General features: G+C 31.9%; 1 protein-coding gene across 2 annotated transcripts; it reads left to right on the forward strand.

The window, feature by feature from the left end:
- The first annotated feature begins 7824 nt into the window (after nt 1–7824).
- On the forward strand, nt 7825–17843 carry LOC134248089 (uncharacterized). 2 transcript variants are annotated; one of them, XM_062730512.1, is made up of 3 exons: nt 7825–7902; nt 9551–9619; nt 16438–17843. In XM_062730512.1, the coding sequence occupies exons 1-3, from the start codon at nt 7867–7869 to the stop codon at nt 16909–16911; spliced, it is 579 nt and encodes a 192-aa protein (XP_062586496.1). In that variant the 5' UTR covers nt 7825–7866; the 3' UTR covers nt 16912–17843. The 2 variants fall into 2 exon arrangements, with proteins under 2 accessions (XP_062586496.1, XP_062586497.1); XM_062730513.1 differs by lacking the exons at nt 7825–7902; nt 9551–9619 and adding an exon at nt 12508–12576.
- The last annotated feature ends 1706 nt before the right edge of the window (nt 17844–19549 follow it).

Consider the following 19549-nt stretch of genomic DNA (forward strand, 5'->3'; position numbering starts at 1 on the left):
GGTTCTAATGATTTGTGTAGTCTAGATATTAAGTTATACGACTGGGTTGAGAATGTTTTACTCGCTGAGAAAAATTCGGGGTCATTTGGTGCACAGTGTAATGTCAACATACCAAATTCTTCATAGTAAACCACCAAGTAAACCTGACAGGTTCTTAATAGAACATGAATCCTGCAATGTTAAGGTGTTGTTGGTATTAACAGGCTTTTTAACGCTACATCAGGCAGAGAATTTGGTTATCATGGTTAGGATGTAAGATTTTTTTTTCTTTCATTACTAAAGACTTTGGTCATCAGAAAATGAGAATAAAGTAAACTGTTAAAATGGTGTGCACCAAAAATGAGCACATGGTTACACAAACTATTAGAATAGTAACAGGATGTCAGTTGTTTCAGCACTTTAAAGCTTGTAGGCAAATTGTATAACTTCAATACTTATATTTATAACAATTTAGTGTAATATGGTCAAGTTTGGGTAGGTTACAAGTGCATATAATGTTTTACGTTTCATTAAAGAACTAAGGCCTGTGGATTGTCAGTATACGATAAGAATTTAGCACTGCAAATGCATGTAGCTAGAGTAAATTGCCTTTGTTGTTCATCATGTAGCTATTACAGTCAGTCGCTTATTTTGATTTCATTATTTGCCTTTGGGTTGGTTGCATAATTACACAGATAAAGCATATTAAGGTATTCATATTGTATATTTATGCTTTGCTTGGGTTTTTTTTGGAACTTGGAAATGCCAATAGTGATTTATTAGCCACATCACGCTCATAATAATAATAATAATAATAAAAAAAAGGGTGGTTAATTAATTCTAGAAATCCTCTATGGTTTTATATGCTTGTATACAGTGTATATATATCCTGTATGGTTTGGTTACCAAGGTAGTCCATATATAGTTGAACAATTTTTGCTATATATATCCTATATGGTTGGATATGCTTGTGCACGGTATGTATATGTATAAATATTTCTGTATGGTTTTGTAACAAATTTGTCCTATATGGTTGGACAATTAATTTTAGCTATCCTATATGGTTGGATATGCTTGTATACAGTGTATATATATTGAATGGCTTGGTTACCATATTGTCCTATATGGTTGGATGCAGTATATTTATATCCTGTATGGTTGTAATTAATTTAACATATCCTGTATTGTTGGATATGCATGTATACAGTATATATATATCCTGTATGGTTTGGTAACCAAGATGTCCTATATGGTTGGACACATTATTTTTAGCTATCCTATATGGTTGGATATGCTTGTACAGCAATATATATCCTGTATGGTTTGGTAACCAACTTGTCCTATATGGTTGGACAATTAATTTTAGCTATCCTATATGGTTGGATATGCTTGTATACAGTGTATATATATTGAATGGTTTGGTTACCATATTGTCCTATATGGTTGGACGCAGTATATTTATATCCTGTATGGTTGTAATTAATTTGACATATCCTGTATGGTTGGATATGCGTGTATACAGTATATATATATCCTGTATGGTTTGGTAACCAAGATGTCCTATATGGTTGGACAATTATTTTTAGCTATCCTATATGGTTGGATATGCTTGTACTTCAATATATATCCTGTATGGTTTGGTTACCAATTTGTCCTATATGGTTGGACAATTATTTGCCATATCCTATATAGTTGGACATGCTTGTATATGGTAAATATATATACATATACATATCTGGTACAGTTTGGTAACCTGTTTGTCCTGTATAGTTGGACAGTTAATTTGAGATATCCTATATGGTTGAATATGCTCATATAAGGGTATTTATATGTTAATCGTGTGATTGGGTAACCAAGTTTTGTTTTACATGGTTGGAAAATTTATTTGGCATAACCTATATAGATGAATAGGTTTAGATACAGAATTTTTATATCCTTTATGCTTTGGTAACTGAGTTTATCCTGTATGGTTGGATAATTTATTTGACATATCCTGTATGTTTGGATATGCTTGTATAGAGAATGTATGTATATATAATTATATATCAAGGATTAATCCTGTATGGTTGGACAATTATTTGACATATCCTGTAGGGTTGGTTATGTTAATATTTATTTAATATTTATTGATCATGAATGGTTGCATAAAGAAGTTGTTCAGTATGGTTGAACACTTTATTTGACATATGTAGTATGATTATAAATATGCTTACAAATATCTTTATCGTGTATTGTAAGATAACCAGATTTGTCCTGTATGGTTTGACACTCTGCTTGACATGTCCTGCTTGGTTGGACATGCTTATGTTCTACATATCCTCAGGTGTATGTTTGCCTTATTTGGATAACCAGGTTTGTCTTGTGGTAGTTAGACAATTTGTTTGACATATCCCTTATGGTTGGATATGCTTATAACTACATCTTATAGGTTGGGATAGCCTAGTTTTGTCATGTATGTTTAGGCAATTCATTTGACATATCCTGTATGGTTTGATATACATAGCTAGCTTAGCCCTGTCAAGTTAGGCAGATATATTGCTTGTGTACGAGTACAATAATTTGCAGACCTATATATATATATATATACACACAATGATAATAACTATATTGAATGAATTGAGAGCTTGTAGCATATATTTTGGTTAAAGCTTCTAATCATTAACCAACATTGCATTTTCAATTGTAAATTTCATTACGGTGGACTTGTTTATGATTTAACACAAAGAAATTGGCACGGTTTATTAAAAAAAAAAACAACAACAAAAAAAAAAAACAAAAAACAAACAAACAAACAAACAAAAACCTGGGACTAAAACTGGTACCATTTAATATTTCTTCTTCAGGGATCAATTTTTATTTTAGCACTGATTCCATAAATGCTTTAACAAAAGACTTAGGAAGAGCAATATATTGACCTTGGAGCACCACCTTTTGTCAGTCTTGTGCCTACCACCAAAATAATGGGTACACATTGATTTTAACTCTAACATTTCAGTAGCACCCAGAAATACAGATCAAACAATCAATACTATATTTCAGTGGAAAACAGCAATCTATGCATTTGATTTCTGTCTATACTAGAAAATTCCCAAATGAAACACAGTTTTGTGTAAATCATGCAGAGACAAGTCATGATTTGGCATCATCTAGAAGTAAACCTTGACAAACTGTTGATAAACAAATTAGGATATATAGACAAGTTTAAGGGTATGTCTTCGGAAATGGTTAGTGTGTAATTTGTGCTTCAGGCATTTAAACACAGGGATATAGAGAGGAAACTACAGGTCTTTCCATCTCCCCCTTCTGATCAAGGTTTAGACTAAGGCTTTCAAAAAAAAAAAAAAGAGAGAAGCAAAACTCCATAGAAATTTGCTAGCCATATAATAGGGAAGGGCTATGCAAGCTTGAAAACTGCAAATTCCAATGCATTTGTTTAGAGTGTGGGAACAATTTGCAAAGCCCAGATAATTGACATTATTCCTTAAGTAATGTAGTTATGTTTTGTTTTGTTTTTTTTTTAACCCCTATTATCCCAAATGTCCTTAAATATTTATTCCTAAGCAATTATGTCATTATTAATGACATTCGGTTTCAGAATTAAGCATGGATTTGATTTACAACATCAGGGTGCAAGATCTTTTATACCATCTGAGTATCTCAGCTTGGTGTGTATACCCAGTCACAAAGAGGATCATGAACTACTGGGCTTTCACTGGGAAAGTCTCGTATTATATGATAAGGTTTTCACTTGGGTTGTCCAGTTCTTTTGCTAACTTTTGAAGATCTTTCTTTGGTCTTATAATGGATTGGTAAAGTCAATGGACATTTTCTCTGAATTACTTGTGTTGGATAAAAAGACTTCGTGGGCATCTACAAAGCTAGTATTTCTTAAATTGAATTTGACAAGTGGTAATGGAAAATCCAATATGTTGCTACCTGAGAAATTGGAGAAAAATAAAGCTACATTTGCAAAGAAATTTAAACAAACAGTTTGTATCTTAATACGGTGGTTATTTGAACATATACCATGTATAAAGGTTACATCAAAACACATGCATCTCCACAGCTGATTCTTCTGTAATGGTTATTGTTTGTTAAAAAAAAATAATAATAAAAAAAAGAATATAGAAAATTATATGGATCTTGCAAAAACAAAAAAAAAAAAACAAAAAAAAAAAAAAAAAAAAAAAAAAAAAAAAAAAAAAGAAGGCAATATTACCCTCATGAATTATTCCCAATTGTTTTGGCTGTTGAATTATGGGACTTATTTAAAGAATTCATTTGTCATATTCCAATCTGATAGTACAGCTGTTTATTGCATATTGTAAACTTAACAAACACCAGAAAATTCATTTTTTTAAAGAAGATTATTGTTGGTTCTTTACAATATTTTGGGTAAAGAGTGCTTGTGGATATTTAAGATTACAAATCTATATTTTTCAACTCTCCAAACACAGCCCGTATTTCTTTTTAGATTCCGCTTTAGCTCTTATTGCAAAGTAAGTGTACGGGCATGCTCTAAATTGTTTTAAGGGTTTCATTCAGGGTGATCAATAGACCAAGTGCATTAAAGTGGTCTCCTTGGGACAGGTTTATATGTCTTATGTCTTACCTGTACCTATTCAGTTTAGGAAAATCAGCTAGCTCTATATCACTTGGCAGCATGGATATACTATTTTTAAATGCGAAACACCCCCGATTTCTTGAATCGTTTGTTAATCAGTAAAATGTTAAGTGGAGCAAAAAAGTTTGCTAGGTCAGTTGATGCGTGCAGCCTATTACTTTTAATATTCGAAATAAAAAAAAAAATAGTGACAATACCATAGATAGCCAATTCTTAGTAACGGACATGTTGCTACAGGGTTATGTTCCTTTTTGTAATTTATCTTTGCTGAGAGGAAGGGAAATCGCGGTTCATTCAGACTCAAACCCATATTTGCTGCTTTGAGGAAATATACCTTTTCAGGCACGACAACAAGGGAGTTTAAAGGAGTCTTACAATGAATCAACTTTCAATACAATTTAGGTAAAATAAAAGTCTATCTAGAAATAAAATCCCAGCCCAATTGCAGTAGGTGAAATTAGCTGCAAAGGACCCCTTTTTGCTACAGCAACACCCTGGCACATTTTTTAGTGTTTTTAAGACTCACAAAATGAGATATGGGATGGTTGCAACTGGTGTCATTCCAGAGAACATTAAGGTTCCTATTTTCCCGCCTATTAGTACATATATGTTTTCATTTAGGGTGGTAGAAAGTCTGATTGTAAAGGATAAATGGTTGAGAAAGTATCCCTTATTCTGTATTATTTGAATGTATTAAATACCTAGATAGAGGATTCTGTCTGAGGAGGTATCCTCTATTTTTCTGCATCTTTTTTTAAAATTTAATTGTTAATACTATAACCTCATAAAAGCGTCAATTTCATGCTTTAAATATCATAATAATGCATGAGAAAGCTTAACATTGCATAGTTTATCTACCTTCACTTTATACTACACTTACATACAGGTACACAAAGTATTCGGTGACTGTCTGAGGCGGCACTGAATACATTCGTTGTTGAGTATCATATCGAGAATTGTATAAATATTTCATATCATTTTGAATTATTTAAATGCTTTTGTCAAGATATGCAACTATTCTATTCCTGGTACGTACGTTAATGACTTTCTCGAGTTGTGTATGAATTTATCTGCCTTCACTTTATACTAATATACACTTGCATACAGGTATATGAAGTATTCGGTGACTGTCTGAGGCGGCACTGAATATATATTCGTTGTTGAGTATCATATCGAGGATTGTATTAATATTTCATATCATTTTGAATTATTTAAATGCTTTTGTCAAGATATGCAATAATTCTATTCCTGGTACGTACGTTAATGACTTTCGAGTTGTGTATGAATTTATCTGTCTTCACTTTATAAACTTACATACATGTACACGAAGTATTCGGTGACTGTCTTAGGCGGCACTGAATATATTCGTTGTTCGGTATCATATCGAGGATTGTATAAATAGTTTATATCTCTTTGAATTATTTACATGTTTTTGTCAAGATATGCAATAATTCTATTCCTGGTTGGTACGTTAATGACTTTCGATTATGTATTTATTTTATCTTAGTTAATATTTTTATTATCCATCCTTAGAATTCCATTGATCTATGTTGTGAATAGTTTTGTTAGTGTTTACATCGTTATCAAGCTGTATACATTACGTAATTGAAGCACATTTTTGGGTGGGGCGAGGGACCCTTCTCTGTACGTTCATTGTCCCTCTTGTGGGATGTTTTTGGGCCCCACCTTCTGCTGCATTCTGATATTGTAAAATCTGTAATCTCATTTGGCATTTGTAATAAATGCTCTATACACACACACACCCTCTTTATTATTTAACATGCTGCAGAACAGAGCTGCAAATGTGCTTCAGGTTCACATGAACCGAATTGTTCATCATCAGTTTCAGTATTTAAGAGCACATAAGTGTATTTATGTATATAAAGGAATTTATGTGATCTAAATACGTAATAAATTGCATATTTTTATTAATTACCAATTTGTTTGAAATCATGGGTCCCGAAGGGTTTTCCGGGTTTTATACTTATGCGTCCTCTAGTAACGGCTATTAGCCTTATCCTTATCAGAATAACATTTCGGCTCCAAAATGTGGTTTACAAATTTTACCCACCACCACCCCTTCAATCCTCCATAATTATTGTTATTGTAGAAAATACATGTACTAGTTTTTTTTTATATAAGGTGCCTATTGTTATTGCATGACTTTTGTTATTGTAGAAAATAGATGTACTAGTTTCTTTTGTTTAAGGTACTTATTGTTAATTTTGTAGAAAATATATGTACTAGTTTTCTTTGGTATAAGGTGTGGGATGTTTTTGGGCCCCACCTTCTGCTGCATTCTGATATTGTAAAATCTGTAATCTCATTTGGCATTTGTAATAAATGCTCTATACACACACACACCCTCTTTATTATTTAACATGCTGCAGAACAGAGCTGCAAATGTGCTTCAGGTTCACATGAACCGAATTGTTCATCAGTTTCAGTATTTAAGAGCACATAATAATTAAAAAATGTATTTTTAAAAAATTGCATATATTTCCTAAAAAATGCATTAGCTTTAGTGAAAGCCATCATTACAGAAATAATGTAATTATGTTTGTCAATGAAGGGCAAGTTGAACGGGAATGGTCTTTGAAAGGTTCTTATAGAATTACTAGGTATTTTGATCATTGCATGTATAAAGACAAGACCCTCATAAAATCCGCCATTTGCGTTGTAGTTTTGGTTTCAAATCTCAAATCAAACAATTTTGGACAAAATAAGCAGGGAAAACAATTTTCCAAACTAACCCTTCATTGATAAACATATATATATATATATATATATATATATATATATATATATATATATATATATATATATATATATATATATATATATATATATATATATATATATATATATATATATATATATATATATATATATATATATATATATATATATATATATATATATATATATATATATACTTTTTTCATCCGCTGATTTGCACCTCTTGCCGTATATAAAATTTTGTGAACCAAAGCTTTCTGATGATTAGAAATGACATCAAAAGCAACCGAGTTCTGTAAAGTGCAAAGGCGACAAGGAATTGCAAGAATTAACCTTTGTATGTAAAATTATGGTATAGGATTTTTTAAGACTGTGAGTTTTATCGATTTTTGATGTTTCATAATCAGTTTATCTTAAACAGACATAGCTAGGAAAAAGCACACTATCCTGAACCGAGCCGCTGTGTTCTTACATAATAATTTGATGACTTTTCTTTTCCGACGAGAATATGAATAAAAGAAACAATGGCGCATGAACTGATTAGTTTATTTTGCACAAAGGTAAGTAAAACTTTCCATATTTCTTTTTTTTACTGTAAATAAGGTTTGCATTTAGTTAAATATATATTTGTAGTTAATTTGTTACCCAGGAAAACATTCTATGGCATATTGCATATGCATATTGTGCAACCATACACAGGGGAAAACACTGTTGCATGTATGTCAGTGCTCTATCAGGCAGCGCGAATCAGTTATACATTGTATTCTTTATAACCACAGTTAAAATGGTTAATACCTCAGCACCATATTGTATATTATCGCCATGCTTCTATGAAAATTTTCAGCAATAGGGAACATACATTAATAAATCTCAAATTAAAACGTTAAAACCGATTATTAAAAAAATTGTTTTCCATTTCTATTTCTTAACGTTTCAATTACTCTCATTTACATGATTTGGTGATTTTAGCGGATCAGAACTGAAGTCATGGAAAAGCTTTAATAGGCTGTTTTCAGCAAAAGATGTGTACACAGATTTTTTCCATGGAGCTTGAATTTACTTTTTTTTTTTACCAAAAATAAAAAGGATCTGCTTAAGGTCATACACAACGCATTTTGAACTTTATTGGGCTAATCCTTGGAGATAAAGAGTTGCACTGCATGAGGGACCTGTGTGCAATACTTTTAATGGTTATATATGGATTTGTACACCTCTTCTAAAACTTTTAATAGGAAAAAATCTGGAATTTATGTTTTGTAATTCTTGCATAATTTTCTTTGAATAATGCAAAAAATTGCATAATTTTCCAAAAACTTATTTTTTGTCTATGAACATCTGATAGCACTATAATCTTTTATTAAGAATATCTTGAAAAGTTATTAGTCGGTAAGGTACCTTGTGTATGTATGTCCTTAAAGTCCTTAAAGACTCCTACCGATCCGTTAAATTCCCCTACCTGATCTTTTTTTTTTTGTACTTCAATTTTTTTTTAAATTTCTTCATTTAGTTACGAATTGTCAAAATGAAATAAATATTCATGAAAATGTTCAGACTGAAAGTTGATTTCATCAAGAAGCAATTGTTTAAGCAGTGGTGTACATATGGACATTATAGAATTCCCAGACACAAAAACATAATTTTATGGTAAATAAGGTTGAGCTAGGGTTTCTTGAGATGCCATTAGAAATGCGAGTGATGAACAAAAAACACTTTTGATAAGAGGTGTAACAAAGAAAAAGAATTATTTATTCTTTCATCGTTGATATGTGTAATTGTCAGTGTTAAATTGACAAAAAATCATAAAAAGAATTTGCCTTTATCATGTTTTATATAATTTACAATTTTAAAACTAAATTGTGCTACCTCCATGTGCCCCTCAATAATAAAATCTGACATCTTCTCAGCAACATGGAGACGATCTTGTAATGTTGTAGAATAATGTATTTTATCAAAACAAGTCTGCTGCCACTATTACTCAACAGTTAGCAAGAGTGCATATTTGTTTTCTGTATACGCAATGCACTTCTGTTACAATATTTTAAGTTAGAGTTTTATCTCTACATATGGATCAAAATTTTATATGCAGGTACTATTCTACTGGTGTAAATTAAAGAAAAATGCAACAAAACTGATCAAATGAATATCTTATTGTTGGGGGGGAGGGTTAGCATTGTTCCAATTATTATAATTTATTTTAATCGTTTTCAGACTGTTTCTGTCGAACACATTTCTCAGCTCAAAAGAGGAGACCACATCAAGTTTCATCGCTTGTTGCAGGTATTTACTCATTATAGTTACCAATGTTTGGGAGCACAAAAATTAATTTGAAGTTATGGAATGGGGTTCAACATAAATCAAACTCCGGCGATAGGATTAAAAAGAAGTACATGTATTGAGAAAATATCAGAATGGAGGAAAATTGTCCCTGTTTAATAAAAACGAGTATAGAAAGCGGTTAGACCCTAACGATACGATAGAAATATAGAATTCTTGCTGGAAAACAGGGAGAAGATAGAATACGACCTACTCTCCAGTAACTGTGAGCACATTGCGAGGTTCTGTGCTACAGGGAAGTATAAAAGCCAACAAGCAGACAGGGCCAAACTAATTTGGAATCTCGGTCTCCTTCTTCTTCATATTTTAGCGGTTGTCGGCGTGGCATTAAATAATTACAACCCTGCTTAACTTTCCAGTCTATACGTTGAAGAAAATATGAACTGTTATCAATAAAAGACATGCATGTTAAATCAATTTGTATGTTTCATACATGTAAAACAGATAAGAAGTTGATTATAATTTTACCATAAGGTTTTGTCATTTACCAGTTTTGATATTTCTGGATCACCTGGTCATGCAAGGTCGCTATAGTGCAAGGAAGGAGCATTTTGATGTGTATTAACCCTGAGAATGAAGGACAGGGAGATAACGAAAGTATTCAATATCAAAGTCCATAAAACAATACAAAATAGGAGCCGAGCAAACACGGACCTCCAAGACATCGGATTTGGGATCAAGTGCCATGGAGGAGTGAGCACCCCCTGCTGACCGGTCACACCCGCCGTATGCTCCATGTTATGATCGGGAAATAACAGGAAAAATCCGTCGTCAATTCATGAGTGAATAATGGACTAACAATAAGTATGAAAAACGTCAGTCAGCATTTGACTCAATGATAAATTGTATTTGCTGAAAAGGCTTTTGTTTCGACCAAAGAACTTACAAAATGATGACTTTAAGCTAGATTGTTGATATTCTTGTTTCATCAACTTGTTTGTCAATAATTTACCTCGTTTTAGAAATTGTTCATACGTTGAGCATGCTCTTGCGTATCAAATCAACTGGGATATATAAACGCCGTATACAGGTGATGAAGGTACTGGTATATTACTGCATAAGTAAAGGAAGTTGACGATAGAAAAGTTAAAAATTAGAGTCATCACTTTTATCATAGAGACTAGTTGTTAGAGTACCATTAACGTCTCCTTCAAGTAAAAGATCCAAGTATGAAACAAATGTGTCAGACTCTGTGGTATCTTTTATCTCAAGCTCACCAGGATATATATTGTATTGACATACATGTAGGAATGGAAATAAACATTGTTAATTGACAATACGTCGTCGATATATCTAAATGTTTAGTTGAAGGCTACAGCAAGTGTTTTTTCCTCTTGTCACGTATAAGATTTTGCACAAATTATGCTTCATATGAATACAAAAATAGGTCTGCTAAAAATGGAGTGCAATAGGTACCCATAGGAATTCCAATAGATTGTTGGAAGACCTGGTATCCAAAAACTACATAGATATTGTCAATCAGAAACTCACGCATCTTTTTGATGTCAACTTCAGAGTACTGTAGATCACTAAATTTTCGCAACACCTTATTTTCGCGAGATAGTCGTTGACTCTTTATTAGCGAGACATATTTTTCGCGAATTGTTGTTTTCCTCTATGTAATCGTAAGGAATACTTTTAAACGCGAGAATGATAAAGTTCTCGCGAATAAAACGTGATTTACAGTACTTGTGCATGCAATTAGAATGTGTTTTAACAAAATAATTTTTGCAAATGACCAATGACCCTGTAAGTGAATTTACGAGTTTACGAGAAGTTATTCCTCTCTGCTATTCTTTATTATTATTATTATTAACAACTGTAATAACCTGACAGATTTAAACAATAATTTGTAAATATATTATACAAAAAGTAAAAAAGTACTTAGTTTTGGATTGATATTTAGACAAGATACTTCTGCTATGTATTTCTCTACTAATGTAGTCAGTATCTACAGTTTAAAGAACTAGATCTAACAAAAAAGCACCATTTAGTTTTGCCTTATTTCTGTCTGTTATATTTTCTCCTCTGTTCGGGAAGGAGAGTAAACATTACTTATTGACAATCTGCATAAATGACCTTTGTCGCCCCCCTGACAAACAGATCTCTAGAACTGCTTGCAATTTCCTATCAGCTTTGCTGCCTGTTGTTGAATTTGATATTTCAGAGATATTGGCGTCTTAAATAACTCAAAAATAATCTTTCAAAAATGTGTGTATTCTCTCTATCAGTTTTCATCTGTAAACGTTTTATTGATTGTGTTTTGTCCATATTTGCATTTTTATTGAAATATTACTAATATATTGCAAGTATGATTATTTTTTCCACGTGCACTTCTTAGAAGAAAAAACTCTTAGAATTATTCACTTTTCCATACCTGTGACATGATTTCAAGTATCTTCGAAAGAAAAATAAAATGCTTGTATCATCTGTCCTTAAGCTAGACTTTATCCGTACCCCTTAGCGGTCCCCTTATAATTGAGTATGGTAATTAATTTTGTTAGTAGTTCACATCCATCTGTCATCTGCCGATTTGCACATACCGAATACAATATGCTTGCAGTGAAACAAATCGTCCTATATGTACATGTAAGCACTGAAATTAAAATTATTTCCAAACTTTGAAAGTGTAGAGGAGACCATGATATGCGATCGTCTTCCTCTGTATATTTTTATGTACATTGACTTCAAATAGTATTTTTTAGACTGCGAATTTCATTTCATTTTATTTATATCGTTATAATTATATTAAGAGCAGACAAAACAAAAAACGCAAAGTATACAAAATACACCATCCTGAACTGAGCCCATGTGTTCTTGCATAATATAATTCCTTCGCATAGGAATGTCTTCAACAGAAAACGATGGCACATGAACTGATAAGGTTATTTTGCACAAAGGTAAGATTAATTTTCCATATTTATTGTCTTTCTCCTACTGTAAATAAGGTAGGCGATGTGGCAACGCACTTTGAAAAAATTACGTACTTTGAAATTTTTCTTAAATGCGTTAAATTTGGGACACACTCAACGCACTTTGAAAATTTTTTTTCAAAGTGTGGTAAGAGTGTACATAGACATTTTTACCACGTGGACATTTAAAGCGGCACAGTGAGTCAAAATCATATCTTAATTTGAAGATATCTGTAGCATACAAAGAAAGACTTATGAAAATTATGAGTATATAGCGAAGATATGACAATTAAACTGCAAGAATTGACTGCACAATATAAGTGCCGGAAAAACAAAGGTTGTATCTACCGTTTCGTTGTTTCGTATATGTCAAGGTCACGCAACTCCTATTTTAGCTTGAACTTGTAAACAAAATTCAACTGAAGCATGCAAAGGTGAGAAATATGTTCTAACAACTTTTTTAAAAGATTAAATCAAATTTTTTGGTCCTCTTACATTCATTCGTGGATACCTGAGACCATGGTAACTATGGAAACTTATTCAACACTTTTCTGCGCACGCGTACAATAGGGAGGAAGAAGTACCAGGGTATTTTGCAATATTTTCGTTCTGGGGCAGACAGAAATTATTTTTACTTTTATTTTTCCCCATAAAAATATAATTTTTAGGTTCTGAAATCTGTAATTTTCTGAAACTGAATACTTTTAGGTATTGAACAAAATTTACAGAGGTCATGCGAAAATTCTACATTTGTCAATTTTCCCCTTTGTGCGTCACTGTGCCGCTTTAATGCACTTTGAAAAAAATGTATATAACCAAAAATTCTTGACAAAGATTTTAGTAACTGAGAGAATCAATTTGTAACATAAAAATGTAATTATATCCTTCGAGAAACTTTTTAATTTACATGTACTCATTTATAATTAACCTCAATGAGAACAAGGAGAAGACGAGAAGAAAGTCTGTCAGCTTAACTTTTTTTTCTTATATACTGTACATAGCCGTCGGTAGCAAATTGAAAGTGGAACCCCCAAGCCCCCAAGGGAAGCCCCACTTTTCAATGCCTATATTCTGTACAGTGTATATCTTTGCTAAACATTTGTGTGCCTAAGCCCCCCTTCCGGCACCGATGTCTATGCTACACCAAATATATGTATTTGCATAACTTGTATAACGTTGAAAACTTTCAATAAATTTTAGTTTAAATAAAATGCATGAAAACTGGAAAAAAAAATAAGTACAGTAAAACATTTTAGAGAGAAAGAATTTTCAAAGCATGAAAAAATCAAAATCGCTGAAGTGACCTCATCATCAATGAAGAGTTATCAAAAAGGTTCAATTATTTATCATAACTAAGATTTGCAAGAATATTAACCTAGCCTTACACATTTTTTCAAAGTGCGTTAATATGGTCGATTTTAACGCACTTTGAAAAGAATTTTTTTTTCAAAGTGCGTTGATGTGGTCCCAAATTTAACGCACTTTGAAAAGAATTTTTTTTTCAAAGTGCGTTGATGTGGTCCCAAATTTAACGCACTTTGAAAAAATTTTTTCAAAGTGCGTAATTTTTCAAAGTGCGTTGTAACAAGGCATATAGTGAAATGTATATTTGTGATATATCTATAACCCAGGATAAACATACTATGGCATATTACAAATTGTACAAATACAATTATATATACAATAGAGGAAAACACTGTTGCATATACAGTATATGTCTGTGTTCTATGTGGGAGCCTTGAAACAGTGAAATGCTCTATCGCCACAGCTATTCATGTTATTAGCCGACCTATTTTTATATTTATATGAAGCAGAATTTGTGCAAATTCATTTTCGTGAAAAGAAGAAAACACTTGCTGTGGCCTTCAACTCGACCTTTAGATATATCGACGACGAATTGTCAATTAACAATGGTCATTCCAATTCCTATATGTCGATACGATATATCCTGGTAAGCTTGATAAAGATACCACAGTCTGAAACATCTGTTTAAAACTTGGATATTTTACTTGAAGAAGACGTTAATGGTAAACTAACAACCAAGCTACATGTATATGGTAAACGTGATGACTTTAACTTTTCGATCGTCAACTTCCCTTTCTTATGCAGCAATATAACTATCATCACCTACATACGGAGTTTATATATATATCAGTTGATTCGATACGCAAGAGCATGCTATAATTACGTATGAACAATTTCTAAAACGAGGTAAATTACTGACAAGCAGGTTGATGAAACAAGAATATCAACAATCTCGTTTAAAGTCATCATTTCGTAAATTCTATGGTCGATACAATGGCCTTGTCAGCAAATACAATTTATCATTGAGTCAAATGACTGAAGTTTTTCATGCTTAATGTTTGTCCATTATTTAAACACTGAATTGACGACGGATTTTTCCGTTATTTCCCGATCATGACAAGGAGCACATGGCGGGTGCAACCGGTCAGCAGGGGATGCTCACTCCTCCATGACACCTGATTCCACCTCTTATGTTTCAGAGGTCCGTGTTTGCTCGGCTCCTATTTTGTATTGTTTTATGAACTTTGATAGTGAATACTGTTCCTTATCTCCATATCCTTCAGTTAAAAAATTCAGCGCCATATTGCATAAAATCGCCACATTTAGTATAGCACCTGATCCCAGCTTTCATGTTTAGAGGTCGGATTACTCCTATTAATTTTGTTCAATACCATGGGCCTTTGAGCTTGAATACTGTTCGTTATCTTTATCTCCATATGTATTTCATTCAAAAATAAGCGCCTCATCAAAATCTTCATCAATGGGGAAAATACATTATTACATTCATATGTAAATCTTAAACACAAGCTTTAAAACAAATAAAAAAATAACCGTTTTCCATTCTGATTCTTAACGATTAATTTTCTCTTATTACATGTAGCTTAATTTTATAATTTTAACCGATCGTTATTAACTAATGTATATTAAGTCATAAAAAAGCTTATACATGTATAGCCTTATCTTTACAAAGTGTCATGTTTTCAACAAAAGTTATTGACACAAATTTAATCTTTGATAGAAGCTTAAATTCATTTTTTTTTTCTGGTTAATAACTCCGACTGATGTGTTTTTTTCTTTTAATCACAAATTGTAAAAATAGAATTAAGTTTCATTTAACAATGTTTTTAGATTTTTAGAAATTTTTAGATTGTTTTTTTTTTTTTTTTTTTTTTACATCAATAAGCAAATTAAAATATCTTAAGTGCAGTCTAACTGTGTGGTATATATAAAGACGTAATTGAATTCTAAGACTCAGGAATGGTATTTTATGACAAATAAGGTTAAAAGCAAGCCATTGTTACTTGCGATTCCATTTAAAATGCGATTGACCGACAGAAACATTCATGACAAAAGATGTAACAAATAAAATGAGTTATTTGATCTTTCTATTTGGGGAAAATGTATATATTAGGCAAAACTCATAACAAGAATTTTGCCTTGTATGTATAATTTACTATTAAAAACTAAATTGTGCTACATGCATGTGCTCCAATAATAACTGACATCCTTTTATTAGGCTTGTCAGCACCTTGGAGACGATCTTGTAATGTTGTAGATTAACATAATTTATCATAACAACTCTGATATAATTATTTACTCAACAGTTATTGAGATTGCACATTTGTTTTCTATATACAACATACGACACAAAAAAAAAAAGAACTCTAGGCTAGAGTTTTATCTCTACCTTTGAATTAAACTTATATTTAGGCATATTCTAATTGTAAAAATTGAAGAAACAGTGCAACAAAACTGATCATATAAACATTTAATTTTTTGTTCAGTGTTGTTTCAATTATTACATCTTATTTTAATCGTTTTCAGACGGTTCCTGTTGAACACATCTCCCAGCTCGAAAGAGGAGACCACATCAAGTTCCATCGCTTGTTATATACCCATCATGGAATTGTTACCAATGTTTGGGAGGACATTAAAACATTCGAAGTCATTGGTATGGGGATTGACATAAACCAAACCCAGGCGATAGGATTAAAAAGAAGTATTGAGAAAATATCGAAATGGAGGAAAATTGTTCCCGTGATTTACAAATACGAGTATCGAAAGCGCTTAGACCCTGAAGGTATGATAGAAATGATAGAATACTTGCTGGAAAACAGGGAAAAGATAGATTACGACCTACTCTCCAGTAACTGTGAGCATGTTGCGAGGTTCTGTGCTACGGGGAAGTATAAAAGCCAACAAGCAGACAGAGCCAAACTAATATGGAATCTGGTTGTGCTTCTTGCTCATGTTTTAGCGGTTGTCGACGTGGTGTTAGATAAATACAATCCTGCTTAATTTTCCAGTGCAGATTTCAAAGAAAAGAATTAACTGTTATCAATTAATGAAAGACTTGTTAATTCAATTTGTATGTTTCATACATGTAAAAAAAATAAGAAAATGAATGTAATTTTACCACGGAAGTTTTGTATTTGCTGACCTAGAAATAGCAGCTCCACTCACTATTATATGCAAAGTAAAGTTTCAATTGAAAGTATTCGTTTTGCTGAAAGAATTTGGGCAAATCTACTGATTTACATTGTAGCACATCTGCTTGTTGAGGCTTTCAAGATATTTTTTTCCACAGTTTTACTTAATATAGAGCATGATTAAAGTACCCGTATACATGTTAATCACTGTAATTGTTGCAGTTATTGTTTTTTTTTTTATTTATTAAAGATACTTTGAGAAAACAATCACACCATCATTGATAGAATCTTTGTTTGTAATAGTGCATATTGTGTAAAAATAACAGGGAAAAGGTTTCCTAAAAAGTTGCTGAATATCCTATCCTAAGTGAACACTTTTTGTTGGATAGTGAGTTTTCAAGCACTTTTACTTCTCTTTTTTTCTTGGTTAGATTTTTTCGGGGATATGTTTTTTCTTCTGCTTGTTGTTTTTTCTAGTTATTTCCTCACTTTATACATGTATCAGATATATTAATAGAAACTTTCTTTTTTAATGATTTGTCCTGAAAATGCTAATAATTCAGTCATTTATTTTTTTTTATTTTCGTTGGAAGTTAAGCATTTTAATTGCATTACATTTGCATTGTATGGACATCATTCAATATGTTTCTTAACATTATTATATTAAGCATCATAAAGTGCCAATGGCTATGTTTGACATAATACAAGAATACTAGTATATGTTTATTTAATATTTTCATTATACTGCGTGTGTATACATGTATGTAATGCTTTGAGTGAAATTAAGATTGTTCTTTTATTTGTGTATCTTCTTACTATAATAAACATCTTCTACTGTAGTCTATCTTTTTAACAATTTTGAACACATTCTTCAATTCCATTCTGAATAAGCATTATTCATATCAGTGGAACATGTATATAATTTAAAAGAAATACAATTTATGCATAGTCCACATTTAAAAAGACTATATAATAATAAACACTTAGCTAACTACGTTACTTTTTAAAGACTGACAAACACAAGATATTCTAGAGTTGTTTTGAACTAGGAATACTTGTCTAGTTTCTGACTTAATGAAATGTTTACTATTTTTGCTTATACAATGTATAATATAATCGTAAATATTTTACAATGAAAAGAATTTAAAAGAACAAACTTCTCTGATGTGTTGGTGAAACACTGATGCCCCCGTATGGCAGCTTATACTGTGTAGCAAGGGTTGAAGTTTCTCAAATACACGTGAAACTCGAAGGTCAGAGTTGTTCGTATTCAATCTCTCCACTCGTGGGCATTTACACTAGTGTAGGAAGCAAACAGACTGCTTGGTTATAAACTTTACAATGAAGAGTTTTGAAATTTATGGACCTGGTCAAGCAAGTTCGCTATAAAAGTGCTAGGAAGGTCCATTTTGATTTGTGTTCACCCAGATTCCCCTTTGCCATACTTTATTATTGTTACTGTTAACCACTGTAATTACTTTAATTAAAAAGTCAATCAAATAATATTATACAAAAAGTATTTAGTTTTAAATGGTCATTTAGATGAACTTCAGTATAATCTGCTTTAAGAAAGTATCGAGAAAAGATTCTTTTTCGTATTACATGTATATGGAGATAACGAAAAGGATTCAAGCTTAAAAGTCCCTTAAACAATAAAGGAGCAGAGCAAACACATACGGACCTCCAAAACATCAGAGGTGGGATTAGGTGCTATAGAGGAGTGGGCATCCCCTGTTGGCAGGTCACACCCGCCTTGTGCTCATTGTCATAATCGGGAAATAATTAAAGAAAAAACCCGTTGTCAATTCAGTGTATATATAATGGCCTAACAATAAGTGAGAAAACCTCAACGTCAGTCAGCATTTGACTTAATGAGAAATTGTATTTGCTGACAAAATCATTGTATCGACCATAGAACTTACGATAACTTTAAACGAGATTGCTGAAATTCTTGTTTCAACAACTTGTTTGTCTATAACTTAACTCGTTTTAAAAATAGTTCATACTTGGAGCATTCTCTTGCGTGAAATATAAACCCCGTATGCAGATGATGAAGGTAAATTGCTGTAAGGGAAGTTGGCCATTAAAAAGTTAAAGTCGTCACGTTCATCATAAAGCTTGGTTGTTAGATTGTCATTTATTTTACGTCTTTTTCAAGTAAAATATCTAAATCTGAAACTGATAATATGTCAGACTTGACTTTGTGGCATGTTATTTTTCAAGGTCACCGGGATATTTCGTATCGACATAAGTATGGAAAATACCATTGTTTATCGAAAATATGTTGTCGGTATATCTAAATTTGTTGTAAATGTCAAGTTGAATGCAACAGCAAGTGTTTTCTCCTTTTCATGTCAAGATTTTGGACAAATTCTGTTCTATACGAATACAAACATAGCCCTTCTAATAACAAGGGGGTTCAAATAGATTGTTGGAAGACTTCGTCTCCAAAAACACATATTGGATATTGTCAATCAGAAACCCATGCATTTTTTTAATATCAACTT

Source organism: Saccostrea cucullata, unplaced genomic scaffold, assembly GCF_032062105.1.
Source record: "Saccostrea cucullata isolate Sc308-1 unplaced genomic scaffold, CSIRO_AGI_Scuc_v1 ctg1855, whole genome shotgun sequence".
Taxonomy (NCBI): Eukaryota; Metazoa; Mollusca; class Bivalvia; order Ostreida; family Ostreidae; genus Saccostrea; species Saccostrea cuccullata.